A 13,391-nucleotide genomic window follows, 5' to 3' on the forward strand; every position below is an offset into this window, starting at 1 on the left:
TTCCCACTCTTTAATGATCAATATTATCAAACGTTTCTCCAGATCTCTCTCTTTTACCACTAATCCTACAATGTCCGCCTCCATCAAATCCCTTATCGACCTCACCAAAGCTCGTCGTACTATTTACGAACTCAAACCAGAATTGCCTACTGGTGTCACCGAGCAAGAAATCACCGCCCTCGCTTCTGCCATTATCAAACACACTCCTACTTCTTTCAACATTCAAAACATCAGAGCCATCGTTCTTTACGGTGACGCCAACAAGAAGTTGTGGAGCTCCGTGTACGAAGCCACTAAAGAATTCCCATTCTCTGGTAGACCAAAATCCCTTGCCGAAACCTCTTATGGTACTATTGTCTTCTTTAATGACCAAACCACCATTGATGAAATCTCCAAGAAGTTTGAAGTTTACAAAGATAACTTCCCAATCTGGGCCGCCAACGCCAACGGGGCTGCACAAATCGACATTTGGAAGGCTATTTCTGCTATGGGTTTAGGCGCTAACTTACAACATTTCAACCCATGGGTCCAAGAATCTGTTAAGGACAAGGTTGATGGTTCCTGGAATGTCGTTGCCCAATTGGCCTTTGGGGTTCCAGCTGGTGAAGCTGGTGAAAAGCAATTTGCCGACTACGAAATCAAGGAATTCCGTTGAACAAGCGCTGGACCCTGATTGTATTATATGTTATTGCGCTCTTTTTTTTTTTTTCTGATTAATAATATTCATTGAATGTATATTGGTATACAGTTTGATAATAAAGCTTCTAAAAAATTTCTAGGATAGGATAAAGGATATTGTAAAAACGATGTTATTATTTTAGTATATGCTTGACAGGTTTTTTTTTTTTAGTTCTGGCGTAATTATTAACTTGTCGAATGTACTTAGACTTAAATAGTGAAGGTGCTTTCAATATTTTTTGTCTGCAACATTTATGATGATACGGAGAATAAAAAAAATTACTGAACTAACTTACAACCAATAACTTAAAGCAAAGAGAAATTAACATTACACAAAGTCTAATATAATATACGGTTCTCCCATTTCAAATATCAAAACAAAAAATCTCCTCAATCAATCCAAGGCCATTTGGTCACCTGCGGCACCCTTAATATCAGTCAACTTCATTGGTTGACACTCCTTCACCTTAATCCCGAATCTTTGGTCCTGTGTCAACTTGATCAATGCTTCAGTGGTTTCGTCTTGTAACTTGAAATCTGAGTGAACCCAGTTAGCTGGGAAAAACTTGGTGCTACCAGTAAGACGTACAACTCTCTTTTCGTTGTCAAAGTTGTCCAATACCACAGTGGCGCTTTCTCTGGCCACATCGATTGGTTCGGCATGCTTGATGAGGGAACGTAATTTCAAGTGAGTGATCCCGAGTTTTGGTAAAGGAACTTCGAACCCTGGCAAAGTGTTGTGCATCAAGGTTAAGTCAGCCCCAGAGTTTCTGGCATTCTCATTACTGCTATTCAAAATCACATCGAGTGGTAAGAACTTGGCCAAGTGCATTTTTTTAGCAACGATCAAATGGTTGTTCACACATTCACTGAGCCCCAACTTCTGTTTATTGATGTCTTTACGGACCTGGTCCAAAAGTGATCTTTGTTCATCGACACTAAGGGTGGTCTTAATTGGGAAAGAGTCGGCGTAGTGGGCCAATTTGAATGGGTATACTGAACTGGTCTTCTCGACTCTGCTCAACAACGAACGGGAAGATTTGAGTTTGAGAGTATAGTTCATGGCAAAGTCTCTTATATAGACGTCTGATTTCGCAACAATATCGTCCTTGCTGTTGTTTTTCCCGCTGAATTCGTCGATATTCTGCAAAGTCACCAACCCTGCCGCTTCAAACCTCGACACTGAGGCCATACGGATATCTACAGAGTACACTTCACCGGCAACCACCACAAAGTTATCAGTTGGGATGGCACTGGATTCACTAACCCCCAATTTATTAAAATTCTGATGGTTGTCCACCGACACCAATGCAGATTGTTCAGAGTTCAACTTTTGGGATTTTTGCAACATCGCAAATTCTTGGTGGGCTTCTGACCAAATCACCCCTTTGAAATCTTTTTCGGCAACGATATTTTCTGCTTGTCCAGCCAAGAATCTTCTCAATCTTCTGATCTTTGATCCAGGGGCCACTACACATCCAAAGCTTTTGGCGATCCCATCAACCACTTCTCTGAGCATTTGACCAGTAACTTTACCACGGCCAGCATAGGCACCTGGCAACTTTTCTGGACTAAGGGCACATCCTAACAAAGAAATGGCGGCCTCGGTGGCAATATAAGCAGCACAAATGGCGTCGGCTTTAGACCCGAGTAATGGACCAGAAGGTTTTGGTTCACTAGCGTCAGTACTTGGTGGGTAAATGACAATAGTATGGGAGACGTTAGCGGTGTACCCGTCAACATGAGCCCCCAAAGAGATCTTAACAATATCTCCTGGAACAAAAGCTCTGTTGATCTTCTCAGCGGTGGTGCCAATTTCCGGCGAAACCCCCACGGCGACATCGTTGACATCGATGGAAACTGGTTGGGCAATCCCTTTTTCTGTTACTGATTTTTGGTAAACTGAGGATAAGGCGGTATAAAGATAAGAGTCCCCCAACAAACAAAGTTCGACAGGAGTCAATGGAGGAGAAGTTTTTCCCAAATGATACGAATCATGGATTAATGAGATAATGTATTTGAGAGCAGTCTGGGAGATTTGTCCGGCAAGACGGTACTTGTCGAGGACGGTTTCATTGAGAACGTTCTTTCCTGTCAAGAGGAGATCTTGATGATCTGGGAGAGCAGAAATTTCCATTGTTATATATTTTATATCAATATAGAATGGTCACAATTAATGGAAGTATTCTTAGCTATCAATTTGATATTGAAATTTTTTTATTTTTTTTGCAGAGGAAAATTTTTTTTTTTTTACCCTCATCGGTCCCATGAGATTTGTGCGTGATATTGCGTTGGCATGCATTGTAGCATCATTAATTATTACGATGGGACCTCATTTCTTGATTTTATCGATTGGTCCTGGAATTTAAAAACGAAAATTAAGAATAAATTGGAAGCTCTTACCAGTGTTTCTGAAAGGATATGTTCAGGAAGAATTACATTTAATTGTAGCGAAAAGTGCCGGACGATTTGTCAGAATAATGGGAATCCGATGTTTTGTGAATCGTTGCCCAAAAGAAGAGAAAGCAAATTATAATTCGGGTTGTATCAATATGATTAAATGTTTTGTGTTTGATATCTTATTGAGTTTCTTTTTGTGAAAACCCTTCTTGAATTTTCTCCGATTTTTCAACTGAAAGTTAGCTATATTGAGTTCTGTGAGACGTCATATCAGTGTCCAATAGTCGATCACTTTTCCCATTTTTTCCATTATTATTCCCCTCAGTTCTACATTTTCTTTCCTTTTTAACATTGTTTTATATTATATTCTCGTATTCTTGACCTTTAGTATTTATCTTTAGCATTCTTCTTGTTCTCTCTGGCTCTGTCTCTCCTTCATAATGATTTATACAGAGGTATGTAACAAGGTGAGGTCCGATACCAAGGTAATTCTCTTTTTTTTTTCCACTATTAAAGGGGTAACCGATGCTCTTATGTTAACTATTCCAATACATGAAGCCAAATGGGGCTTTATTTAAATTACAAGGTTTGCTATGACCCACTATATGACAAAAAACTTTCATTCCTTTTTTTTTTTGCACCCACGACTTGTCACCGAATGATAAGTGGTGGTGTATTAATTGGTTTAAGTGGCATTATTATTTAGTGAACAACAATTTTATGCCATTGAAGACGGGTGGTGCTTTATCAAAATGGCTCTCGTTATTCGAAGATTGTAATGATGCTTAATACGTTATACCAAGAGCCCCAAAACTTACCTCACACGAAAGAGATTTTTTGGGCGTTCAGTAGAAAGAGAAGAAGATATGAATTGATCGTCAAACATAAGAAAGAGATTCTTGATCAAAAAGTGAGTGATCCTCAATTAGGTTGCTTGATATATTTTTTTTTGACACTAATACTTCTCTGTGAGATGATATTTTAGAGAGTTACTGATGAATTTGAATTGTTATTCTACTGATTCTTCCTTTCTGAATATTTCTAATAAACATTAATCTTTTGGATTAGGTTGTCAAATTTACTTTTCTAGTCATTTTTTTTATTATTCTACAGATATAACCTCAAGAGATTGAACTGTATTTTCAGTTAGTATCTTTTCTCTCTTTTTTTTTTTTTTTTCATTTCCATCCATATTGGTAACATATGAGAAAGGTCTCAGTTTCTTTCCTTCAATTTTTATGAGAATTCACAGTATACTGGGACATAAGACAGGCCCTGAGCTGCTTTATTAGGAGATCTACCATATGGTGAATTGGTTATTTTTACATAACTTATATATATATATATATACGTTAATAAGCAATTGAAGTATCTGCTTTCCCCACCACCCACGCTGCTCAAGAAAATTTTGTTATCTCGAAGTATTTTTCTCGAAGTGCAAAAAATCAAAGTCCCTAATATTGCGAGCCTGGAATATCACTACTCGTAAAGGGGCCCTTAGCTTCTAGATCTGAATTGTATTAATAATAAATGAATGAATGAATTGTGTATATTTAAGATTAATAATAAAGGACTTTACATGGACGCAGTATATCAATCGCACCATTCGTAACTTAATTGATTGTTATTGTAGACGAATGCACAATAACAATAATAATGACTACCAGGAGGAGGAATTTTAAGAATGGTAGGTTATCTATCTATCTATCTATCTATCTATCTATCTATCTATCTATCTTTTTTTTTTTTTTTCGAAGTGGGATATCCCCGCTGATGAGCCAGAACTGTTACAATAGAATGATCTACAAATATATAGAACAAAATACGAGTCCTGTGAGTGTCTGTTCTGGTTTCCCGATGGTTATCAGAAACCCCAAACCATAATTGATAGATAAATTGGGGGGCAACTCATTTGTCCACTCCTAAATTGAGATATTTGTGGACACTCCTATCTAATAAATGTCTCATATTGATGAGCAAATTAATCCCTTGGGGGTTCTTTCTTTTTCATTTTGTGTATTAAGAGAATATTCCATTCTAACTCCCCGCAATTGACCGTGTGAATGAATCATCATGCCAACCTCACAATGACTCGGGACTCACAGGCTTTTTCAAACAGTAGTGATCCAGAAATCTTACATCTAGAAAAAAAGGCGAATATAATTTAAGTTGGGTATATTGCTGTTATCAGCCACTGTGTGTGTGTGTTGATTGTACAGAACCATCTCTAATTTGAGATAAACAGCCACGGTGTGTACAATTTCTTTGGGGGTAAGTAACAATTAATTTATCATCCCAGCTGAGAAAAAAAAAACGAATAAAACGCTTTTTGTCCCCCCTTTTTCTTTCACACCGTTTGACATTTCCAACGTTTAATTAACCTTAATCCTGGTCCACACCCTGAAAAAAAGACAAAACAAAACAACAACAACAACAAAAAAAAAACAGGCTATTGTTTATCCAGCAAATAACAATCTACAACGCTTTTGCAACAAATTTCATCTTCGAAAACAAACATTAAAAATTATAAACAAAGTCATCCAATCATACATCGGGAATTAAAACGTATGTATGCATCATAAAATATAGATCATAAAATATAGATCATAAAATAACATCGAACCCTTATAAACTCGTCTAAAAGTAAAAAAAAAAGCAGCGTAAGAATAGGAAAAAAGAAGAATCCATAATTAATAGAATAGAAAAAAAAAAAGAAGAATCTATTATTAACAGAAAAAAAAAAGTGGATCAAGAAGGATCACCCAGTTTATCAAAACCATATTATGATAATAAAGAAGTAAAACAGTAGGCCCTAATAACATTAATAATACGAATCATTATCCCTTCACAAATAGTATAATACACAAGGAAAATTAAACAAAAAAAAAAAAAAACATCAGCCAAATAATAATAAAAGCAAAAGCAACCGAAAAACCCTAGTTCCAACAAAATTCTATCATTCCCACCAAAAACAAGTACACAAAAACACAAGACCAGCTCTCAAAAAAGTTTCAATTTTCTTCCAACTCGTTTCCATCCGGAATCACGACGTCCACTGTCGATCTTTGGACCGTTGGAAACATCCTTTGAGAGCCCCGCTGACCACCGGGGTTTTTGACTAATCATTGATTTCACCTTTTCTCCACGAGTATTATTACTGCACGACAATTTCCTTGGAATCACTATTGGGCTGTTTACCACGGTATTTGGGGTACAAGGAGAAGAATGCTTGGTTGGTGATTCGCAAACTGATGGCAAACTTGAATTGGCGGTATTGGTGGTGGCGGTGCTAGTGATAGACGATTGGAGATACACTGGTGACGACACCCTTGAACTGTTGAGAAAAACATCGAGTCCAGGAATCTCATCCATAGAAGTACCACGGCTATTACTGGATGGTGGCTTATTATGACAAGAGCCAGAAGTTGGGGGAGGGGTACTGAAACAATAGTTACCGCTAGAGATAGGCATACTCCCCGATTCTTCAAGATGGTTGTAAATATTGAACTTGTCGATAAACACCGAGTTATCCTCACGATTGGCCACACTTTTCAAAAATTGTAAATAAGCGTCGTGTAGAAGACAATAGGCCTCGTTTCTGGCTTCATTGAGCACCAGTTTTTCCGGAAGATCCAATCTTCCCAAGTCTTCTGGTTGAGAATAATCGTTATTGAAAAAATCAAAGTTGCCCAACAACTTGCTGCGTAGTTCGCCATTCAAGTTGATTTCAAATTCTGAAAACACCTCGACGTAACATCGAAGAATCCTTAGCCATTCAATTTTTTTGGCCGAGATGTTGGGGAGTTGATGAAGTGAGTCTAATTCTTGGATGAACTCATAATTTTCAAAGCACCGGGATTTTTTAAGAAACACTTGGAATTCATGAAGTGAGTATGGAGCCAACGATTGGGCTCGAAGAATGGTATCGAGGTTTGGGATTCGTGATGGAACACTGTTTTGCATAATTATATTCGAGGGGGTGGTGGTATTTGGTGGTTAAAAAAAAAAAAACACTAATAAAATGGATAGATTTATTGTTGGTTCAATCTATTGGGTGGGATACAATATATATAATATACTACTATATATTATATATATTGCTGATATTTATATATACACATGAAAATGTATATATAAACAAATAGCTGTTGGATTGATAATTCAGGAATTTTCTTGGGTGAATGAAAGATTACAAGAATATCTGGCGATTAATAAAGATGAAATATTCCCACTAGGATTGCTTATTGGATGGTAAGCAAAAACGTGAATTAATAAGCTGTCAAAATGGATCCCCTTTTTCTTTTTTCGAGAAAAAAAAAATGAATTTACAGACTCGATGGGCAACCGCAACCAGTTTTATATATCAGCGCCGATAATGGGTGGTTTTTTCTTTTTTTTTTTTTCCTATTGACAAAACCGTAAAAACTGCTAGCGTGCGTAACACATGAAGACACAGCGCGTTGCATGGAGATACTCCCAAAATACTCACCGTCGAATGGGGGGTGGCAATCGGGCCCAGACAACCAACCATAACATCGATGTGTACTCATCTACTTCTATATATTGAACAATCCTTTGTTTTCCTCATAGCTGATGGCCTTTTTTTTTTTTTTTTAACTGATATAATTTTCTTTTTCTTCCCCCCCTATTGCTGGTGGGTTGCACTGTATGGGCTACCTACCTACCGGGGACAGCAGACACGGAAGGACGCTGCACAAAAAGAAACGTGAAGGAGATGTGGCGGTGCAACAATGCGGTGGGCGTAACGGTATTGCATGAGAATACATATGTCTGCGTCGACGGAAATAGCTGAGAAACACCCACAGTGTGATAAGCTCGTGACATTTCATGGTGAACGCCCACAGTTATCTCTGCTGCCAAGGGGCGGTGGTTGGTTTAAAGCAGCAATAATAACATATGATACGTGGCACTCCTACTGCTGTGTTTGCCGAGAAAACAGTTGTGGAGGAGGGAGGGAGGGAGGGGTGGGGTGTATGTAACGTCAAGAAACGGGAAAAAGAAACACCCATGGGCAGACACATGGAGGGAGCAACAATAGAAAGTCACTGCTGGGGGGGTCGGTCATATATAGACAGATAGATGTATTATTTTCTTTTTTTCATGGCCGGCCAGATTTTGACACATACTCCGTGGATTCCACACCCACCCACCCGCAACCTAACCTCCAAGGTATGTAATAATGTATGCACTGGAAACGGTTAACTTGAAAAAATAAATAGGAAAAAAAAAGGTAAAACAACACAGAGAATGCGAAGATAAGAGACACGCACACACCCCAACCAACGCGCCTGGCTGGAAATAACGCCCAACAGGGAAAGGCGTCACCCTGCCTGTCAAGTCAAACCGATTTCGTTAATAAGCAAATAATCGTCACCCCCCCACCCTCCCCGGGGGCTGTAGTGATATGTCATGTCTGTCTCCCCCACACAAACAACCTAAACTGGCAAAAAAAAAACCAAACAGAAACTCGTATCGCTTGTTGTTATTATTATCCATCATTTCCATCCTAATAGGAAAAAGGAAAAGTGAAATGGAAGGAAGTTCGTATCACTATTTAAATACTAACCTCTGGGGAATCCAATAACACAAATGGAGACTGAAACTCCTCCTATATTACCTAACATTATTACATAAACAACAATTCTCCAAACATTATCATTTACGAATAGAAATATTGTGTGACCACCGTCAAAAACCCCATAGAAATCTGTCACTAATCATAAAGGACTACGCCGGTTTTCTTTTCTGCTGATGTGGACCCCGTCATTTCCAGCCGTATATAATATATAATATATACGGCTGGAAATGACGGGGTAATATATACTATATATTTTTCATTCTAGCTTTTTTTGCCGAGGCTGACGAAAGATTTTGCCTTCGAAATCCATATACAGACATATTAAGATTGAATAAAAATATCTTTATACATGGGTAGACTCACTCCAATGGAATTTGCAAGGTAGGTAGGTAGGTAGGTAGGTATACTTCATTGAGATCACTAAGATCCCCTCCTCCCCAATTCATCAACTTCCATTTCCATTTTTTTTTTTTATTCGTTTTTCTGATTGTTGATTTTATTGTGATGACTGATCATAAATAGAACAAGTTTGTTCCATCAGTTGTTCCTTCAAAAATACCATATAGTAAATCATCATTATCATTAAACCAACCAAAATATGAATCATCTGGAATATAACTCTAAAAGATGGACCACTTTGAGTATGATTCACACCATTTAATTCTCAATATTTGGAAGGTATTTATAGACAGATATTCTTTTGAATAAAATTGACATCTCTTCTGAAGAGGCACCAAAGAAATCACAAGATCCCGTCCATGATTGGCGGAAAAATATATACTTCGATCATCCATCAGGATAGCTACTTTTGATTAGTTGGTTCCAATATAACATCTTTTCACAACTTGGACATTTCCCTCTGAAAGGCAAAATCGGATACACTCCTTCGGTTCCCTTATCCATGGTTTGATTACTGATTAATAATTTCGCCGACTGAGACAATTGGGAATACGATGACCCAAAATACTTTGATTTACCTCCTCCTGGTGGTTTATTTTTATTTTTATTTTTCTTGTTATTCTTATTCTTTTTCAATCCCTCTTTGATTATTTGGGTTTCAACTTCAAGAAAACTATCGGCAATACAGCGAAGATGTCCCAGAAATTCACAATTCTCATGATAGCACCCCAATGATCTCCATTGTCCTATCCCATCTTTCGCCAATATCCCACCACATACCCCACAATCCGAATTTTTCTCATTCCCCACAACCGTTTCCTCATCATTATAATAATATTTCTGTCGCTGCTTCTTTAACGTCCCCATACAATCCAAATAACACTCCCCAACATCCTTGAATGAATTTCTCACCTGGTACTCTTCTCCAAGAAACACCCCGTACTTGTTCTCGATCCACAGCTCGTACACCTGGTCGTACCCACCATTAGCAAAAAAATCAACTTTCAAATTCATCCTCCGGAAATAATCGCATTTCAACAAAAGTCGCACGTTTGCCAAATACTGGTGCACCGTTCTCGAGGCATTACCACCACCACTGCTGCTGCTACTTCCCGAGATCCGCTCGTGGTGCTTGATGAACCGGGTTATTTGCGGTTTTTGTAATGCTCTCTCATACTGTAACGCCACAATCTTTGAGGGGAACCCATGTACTATCGCCACCATCTCCCATGGTCGTAGATCCTCTTTACTGGTCCGTTTGGCCCCCATCGATTGATGCCCATTATGCTGGAGTAATCGCCGTGGTGGGTTAGGCGTTGACCCGACGTAAAAACTTCGGCGGCGGCTGATCGAGTTTAAAAGATATACACAATAGAAATCACTGGGTTTGAATGGTCCCTTAATAATCAGCTGCAGTGCTGGTGGCTCATCTTGTGATGCTTCCTCTTCGTGAATTATTTCTTCGTTGGTGAGTGGACGGTCCATGGTATTTTTGTTTCAGCCACGCTACAAAATCCAAAACACAATAATATATATATATATAATAGTAATATATAATATCTCAAATAGCACCAATATTGGTCAATGTAGATATGTATGGTGAAAATGTATCAGTTGGAGATGGTTTGTTTTTGTTTACCAAAAAAAAAAAAAAAAAAAAAAAAATTTGGCATTTTTTCCCCTCGTGATCTCACTAACAATCTACAACAATAATTGGGGACCTTTACAATAATAAATGTTCAGTTTTTTTTTTTCAAAATTTCATTTATGTTTATGAGAGGAGAACTAATGATAATAAAAGATATGATAACCTAGTCAAAAGTCAAGAAAAAAAAAAAGATAAATACAATCAGGTGAAAAAAAAAAAGAGATGTGAACTATGCAAAAAAATGAGGAAATAACACTTAAAGAGTACCAAAACAGAAAACAAAAAATAAAAAAAAAAAAATAATGAAAGGTATTAATCAAAACAGATAATAAATAGTCATCAATAGTATAAAATAAGCACACGACATGCATATGATTAAGACATGATCAACAGTAAACAGAAAAATATATCCCTCAATTAGTCACATCTTCCTCAGCGGTTTCATCTTCCTCACTATCATCATCATCATCGGCTTCCAAGTCACTCAATGCCCGACATGTAGGACATAAAAACTGAGGATAGGTTTTCACAATCACTCTTCTGATACATTTGTAATGGTACGAATGCGAGCAAGGACTCACAAACACCGCTTGGCATGGGTTGATATCATCCAAGCAAATCACGCACTGTATCTGTTCCTCACCACTCTTGTCAGGATTCAAATGCTTGATTCTTTCATGGGCTTCCTTACTAAATGCCTTAGTTCTTCTGATCCAAGATTTATTCAACTCGATTCTCATTTTCACGCAACGGTAAATCTCTTCAGTACCTCCACGGAAATCCATCCCCAATTGAAGCAAATCACCTTCCCTGAATAATGTCTTGTCAGATTCTTGATTAGCCAATGATAATCTTCTATGGTTGAGAAAAGTTCCTGACGATGATTTCAAATCTTTAATATACCAATTTCCTTCTTCATCAACCCCAATTTCTGCATGTGTTCTACTAACCACCTTTGATTTGAAAACCACTGGACTCGAGGAGTTTGGCAGGGCTGTCAATGCCTCTTTATTTTTTTCGGTATATCTCCCAATGGCAATGGTCTTTCCTGGCTTTAATCTTCGCACTACTGGACCAAAGTATAACGCTGCCGAAGCAGAGGCAGAATCAACGTAAGGCGTCAATCTGATAGAGTATGTACCATTCTTATTTCTTTTTGGAACTTCACCATAATTATTATTATGGTCGTGTGTTTGATGTGCCTGAGAAGTGATAACTCCGTCAATGCTACTTGGAGGAATCATTGGTGGCGACAAGTCTCCTAGGTCACTGTCCGATCCGAGATCAGCATCTCTTTCTTCAACATGGAGATGCAAATCACTACCAGTGGATCTTAAATCAGGACTCGGTATCGAGCTTACTTGGTTGTCAGTGACTTCGAGATCGCTGTTCAGACCAATCATTATTGGTTCGGAGAGTTCCGCATTATTAGGTGATAGGTTGCCATTCATGTTGCTAGTAACGTTTTCAGTACTTTTGGAATTATCCGACAATACTGTGTTTCTTATTGAGTTGGTTACTGATTGAAGCAAACCAAAAGTTAATGATGAAGCGCGCTGTCTTTTTTTGAGATCTTGAGACCCTGAAGTAGAAGTGACGGGAGCGGTGAGATGTGGGCTGGGATTTCGATTAACTGGGGTATTACTTTGACATCCACCCAAGTTCAAAATAGAAGAAAGACGGTTGCTGTTAGAAGGTGATATTTGCTGGTTGGTGTTGGTATTGATTAAAGGACGAACGCTTTGATCACCTGGCATCAAGACAGAAACAAAAGAAAAAATAATTGAAATGCAAGTATAAGTCTTTGAAGGCAATAGGAGTGAAATTTTAGGAAAACAACTGGCTGAGGAAAGCAATCTATCTCTATATCAGTTGGATTTCTTTTTTTTTTTTTTCTTCCTTTGTTTTTGTATCGCGGTGATGTCAAAAAAACAAAAAAAAAGGGCTAAAAGAGCACTGGTAAATAAAGTTTGCTAGCTATCCAAAGGAGAGTAAGTGGGAGGGAAAATCAAACAGCGAAGATTTCCTTTTGATTGTAAAACCAGAAGAGATGGTATTCTGATGTTTCAGTTTGGGATATTTTCTTAAGACAACCCCTTATAACAGATCAAAATGATGACTTGCAAGTACCAAACCAAATATAACTTGTAATATTGAGAGATCAGAGTGATACTCAATAAATAGTAATAATAGTAAGAAACAACTTGTGGTTAGATGAGTGAACCAAAGGAATCAATTTATCAACGCCACGGGTTTGGGTTTAGAAGCACACGACGGATAAATAAAATAACACAACAGCAAAATTTATTCAAGAAAGCACTAGTAACCTCTTTATACACGTAATAAAAATGACAGGCAAGTTGTCACCTTCGTATTTGTTGTCTTGAGGACCTTTTTGTTTGCTGGTAATACAAGGTATGGCACGATAGTTATTCTGGAGATGAGAAGAACGAAGAATAAATCCGTCAAAAATTTTGAGAGGGTTAGATTTGTGGTTTCTTTTTTTTTTTTTTTTTCTTTTTCCTTCTGATTTTTTTTTTTTCCTTTGGAATCGCACTTTTCTTTTCTTTTGCATGGGGGAGTTTTAATTCATGATTTGTACACACGCACAACTACGAAACCACATGAAAGAAGATCGAATGTCCACACCGTAGGGCACTTTAAAAC

The 13,391-nt window shown here is 37.8% G+C and overlaps 5 protein-coding genes across 5 annotated transcripts; 1 reads left to right on the forward strand and 4 right to left on the reverse strand. All coding sequences in view use genetic code 12, as the record gives it.

Annotated features, from left to right (window-relative positions):
* Positions 1-70: 70 nt before the first annotated feature.
* DASC09_026440 (putative nitroreductase) lies at positions 71-655 on the forward strand (the record flags this gene model as incomplete). Its single annotated transcript, XM_064996247.1, has 1 exon — positions 71-655. The coding sequence occupies one exon, from the start codon at positions 71-73 to the stop codon at positions 653-655; it is 585 nt and encodes a 194-aa protein (XP_064852319.1).
* Positions 656-1,072: 417 nt separating this feature from the next.
* Positions 1,073-2,815, reverse strand: ARX1 (putative hydrolase; the record flags this gene model as incomplete). Its single annotated transcript, XM_064996248.1, has 1 exon — positions 1,073-2,815. The coding sequence occupies one exon, from the start codon at positions 2,813-2,815 to the stop codon at positions 1,073-1,075; it is 1,743 nt and encodes a 580-aa protein (XP_064852320.1).
* Positions 2,816-6,078: 3,263 nt separating this feature from the next.
* On the reverse strand, positions 6,079-7,041 carry DASC09_026460 (uncharacterized protein; the record flags this gene model as incomplete). Its single annotated transcript, XM_064996249.1, has 1 exon — positions 6,079-7,041. The coding sequence occupies one exon, from the start codon at positions 7,039-7,041 to the stop codon at positions 6,079-6,081; it is 963 nt and encodes a 320-aa protein (XP_064852321.1).
* Positions 7,042-9,463: 2,422 nt separating this feature from the next.
* Positions 9,464-10,561, reverse strand: SLX1 (endonuclease; the record flags this gene model as incomplete). Its single annotated transcript, XM_064996250.1, has 1 exon — positions 9,464-10,561. The coding sequence occupies one exon, from the start codon at positions 10,559-10,561 to the stop codon at positions 9,464-9,466; it is 1,098 nt and encodes a 365-aa protein (XP_064852322.1).
* Positions 10,562-11,137: 576 nt separating this feature from the next.
* On the reverse strand, positions 11,138-12,481 carry DASC09_026480 (ubiquitin-conjugating protein; the record flags this gene model as incomplete). Its single annotated transcript, XM_064996251.1, has 1 exon — positions 11,138-12,481. One exon carries the CDS (start codon positions 12,479-12,481, stop codon positions 11,138-11,140), a length of 1,344 nt encoding a protein of 447 aa, XP_064852323.1.
* Between the last annotated feature and the right edge of the window lie 910 nt (positions 12,482-13,391).

This window comes from Saccharomycopsis crataegensis (genome assembly GCF_037102585.1).
Source record: "Saccharomycopsis crataegensis DNA, jcf7180000000077, whole genome shotgun sequence".
Classification (NCBI taxonomy): Eukaryota; Fungi; Ascomycota; class Saccharomycetes; order Ascoideales; family Saccharomycopsidaceae; genus Saccharomycopsis; species Saccharomycopsis crataegensis.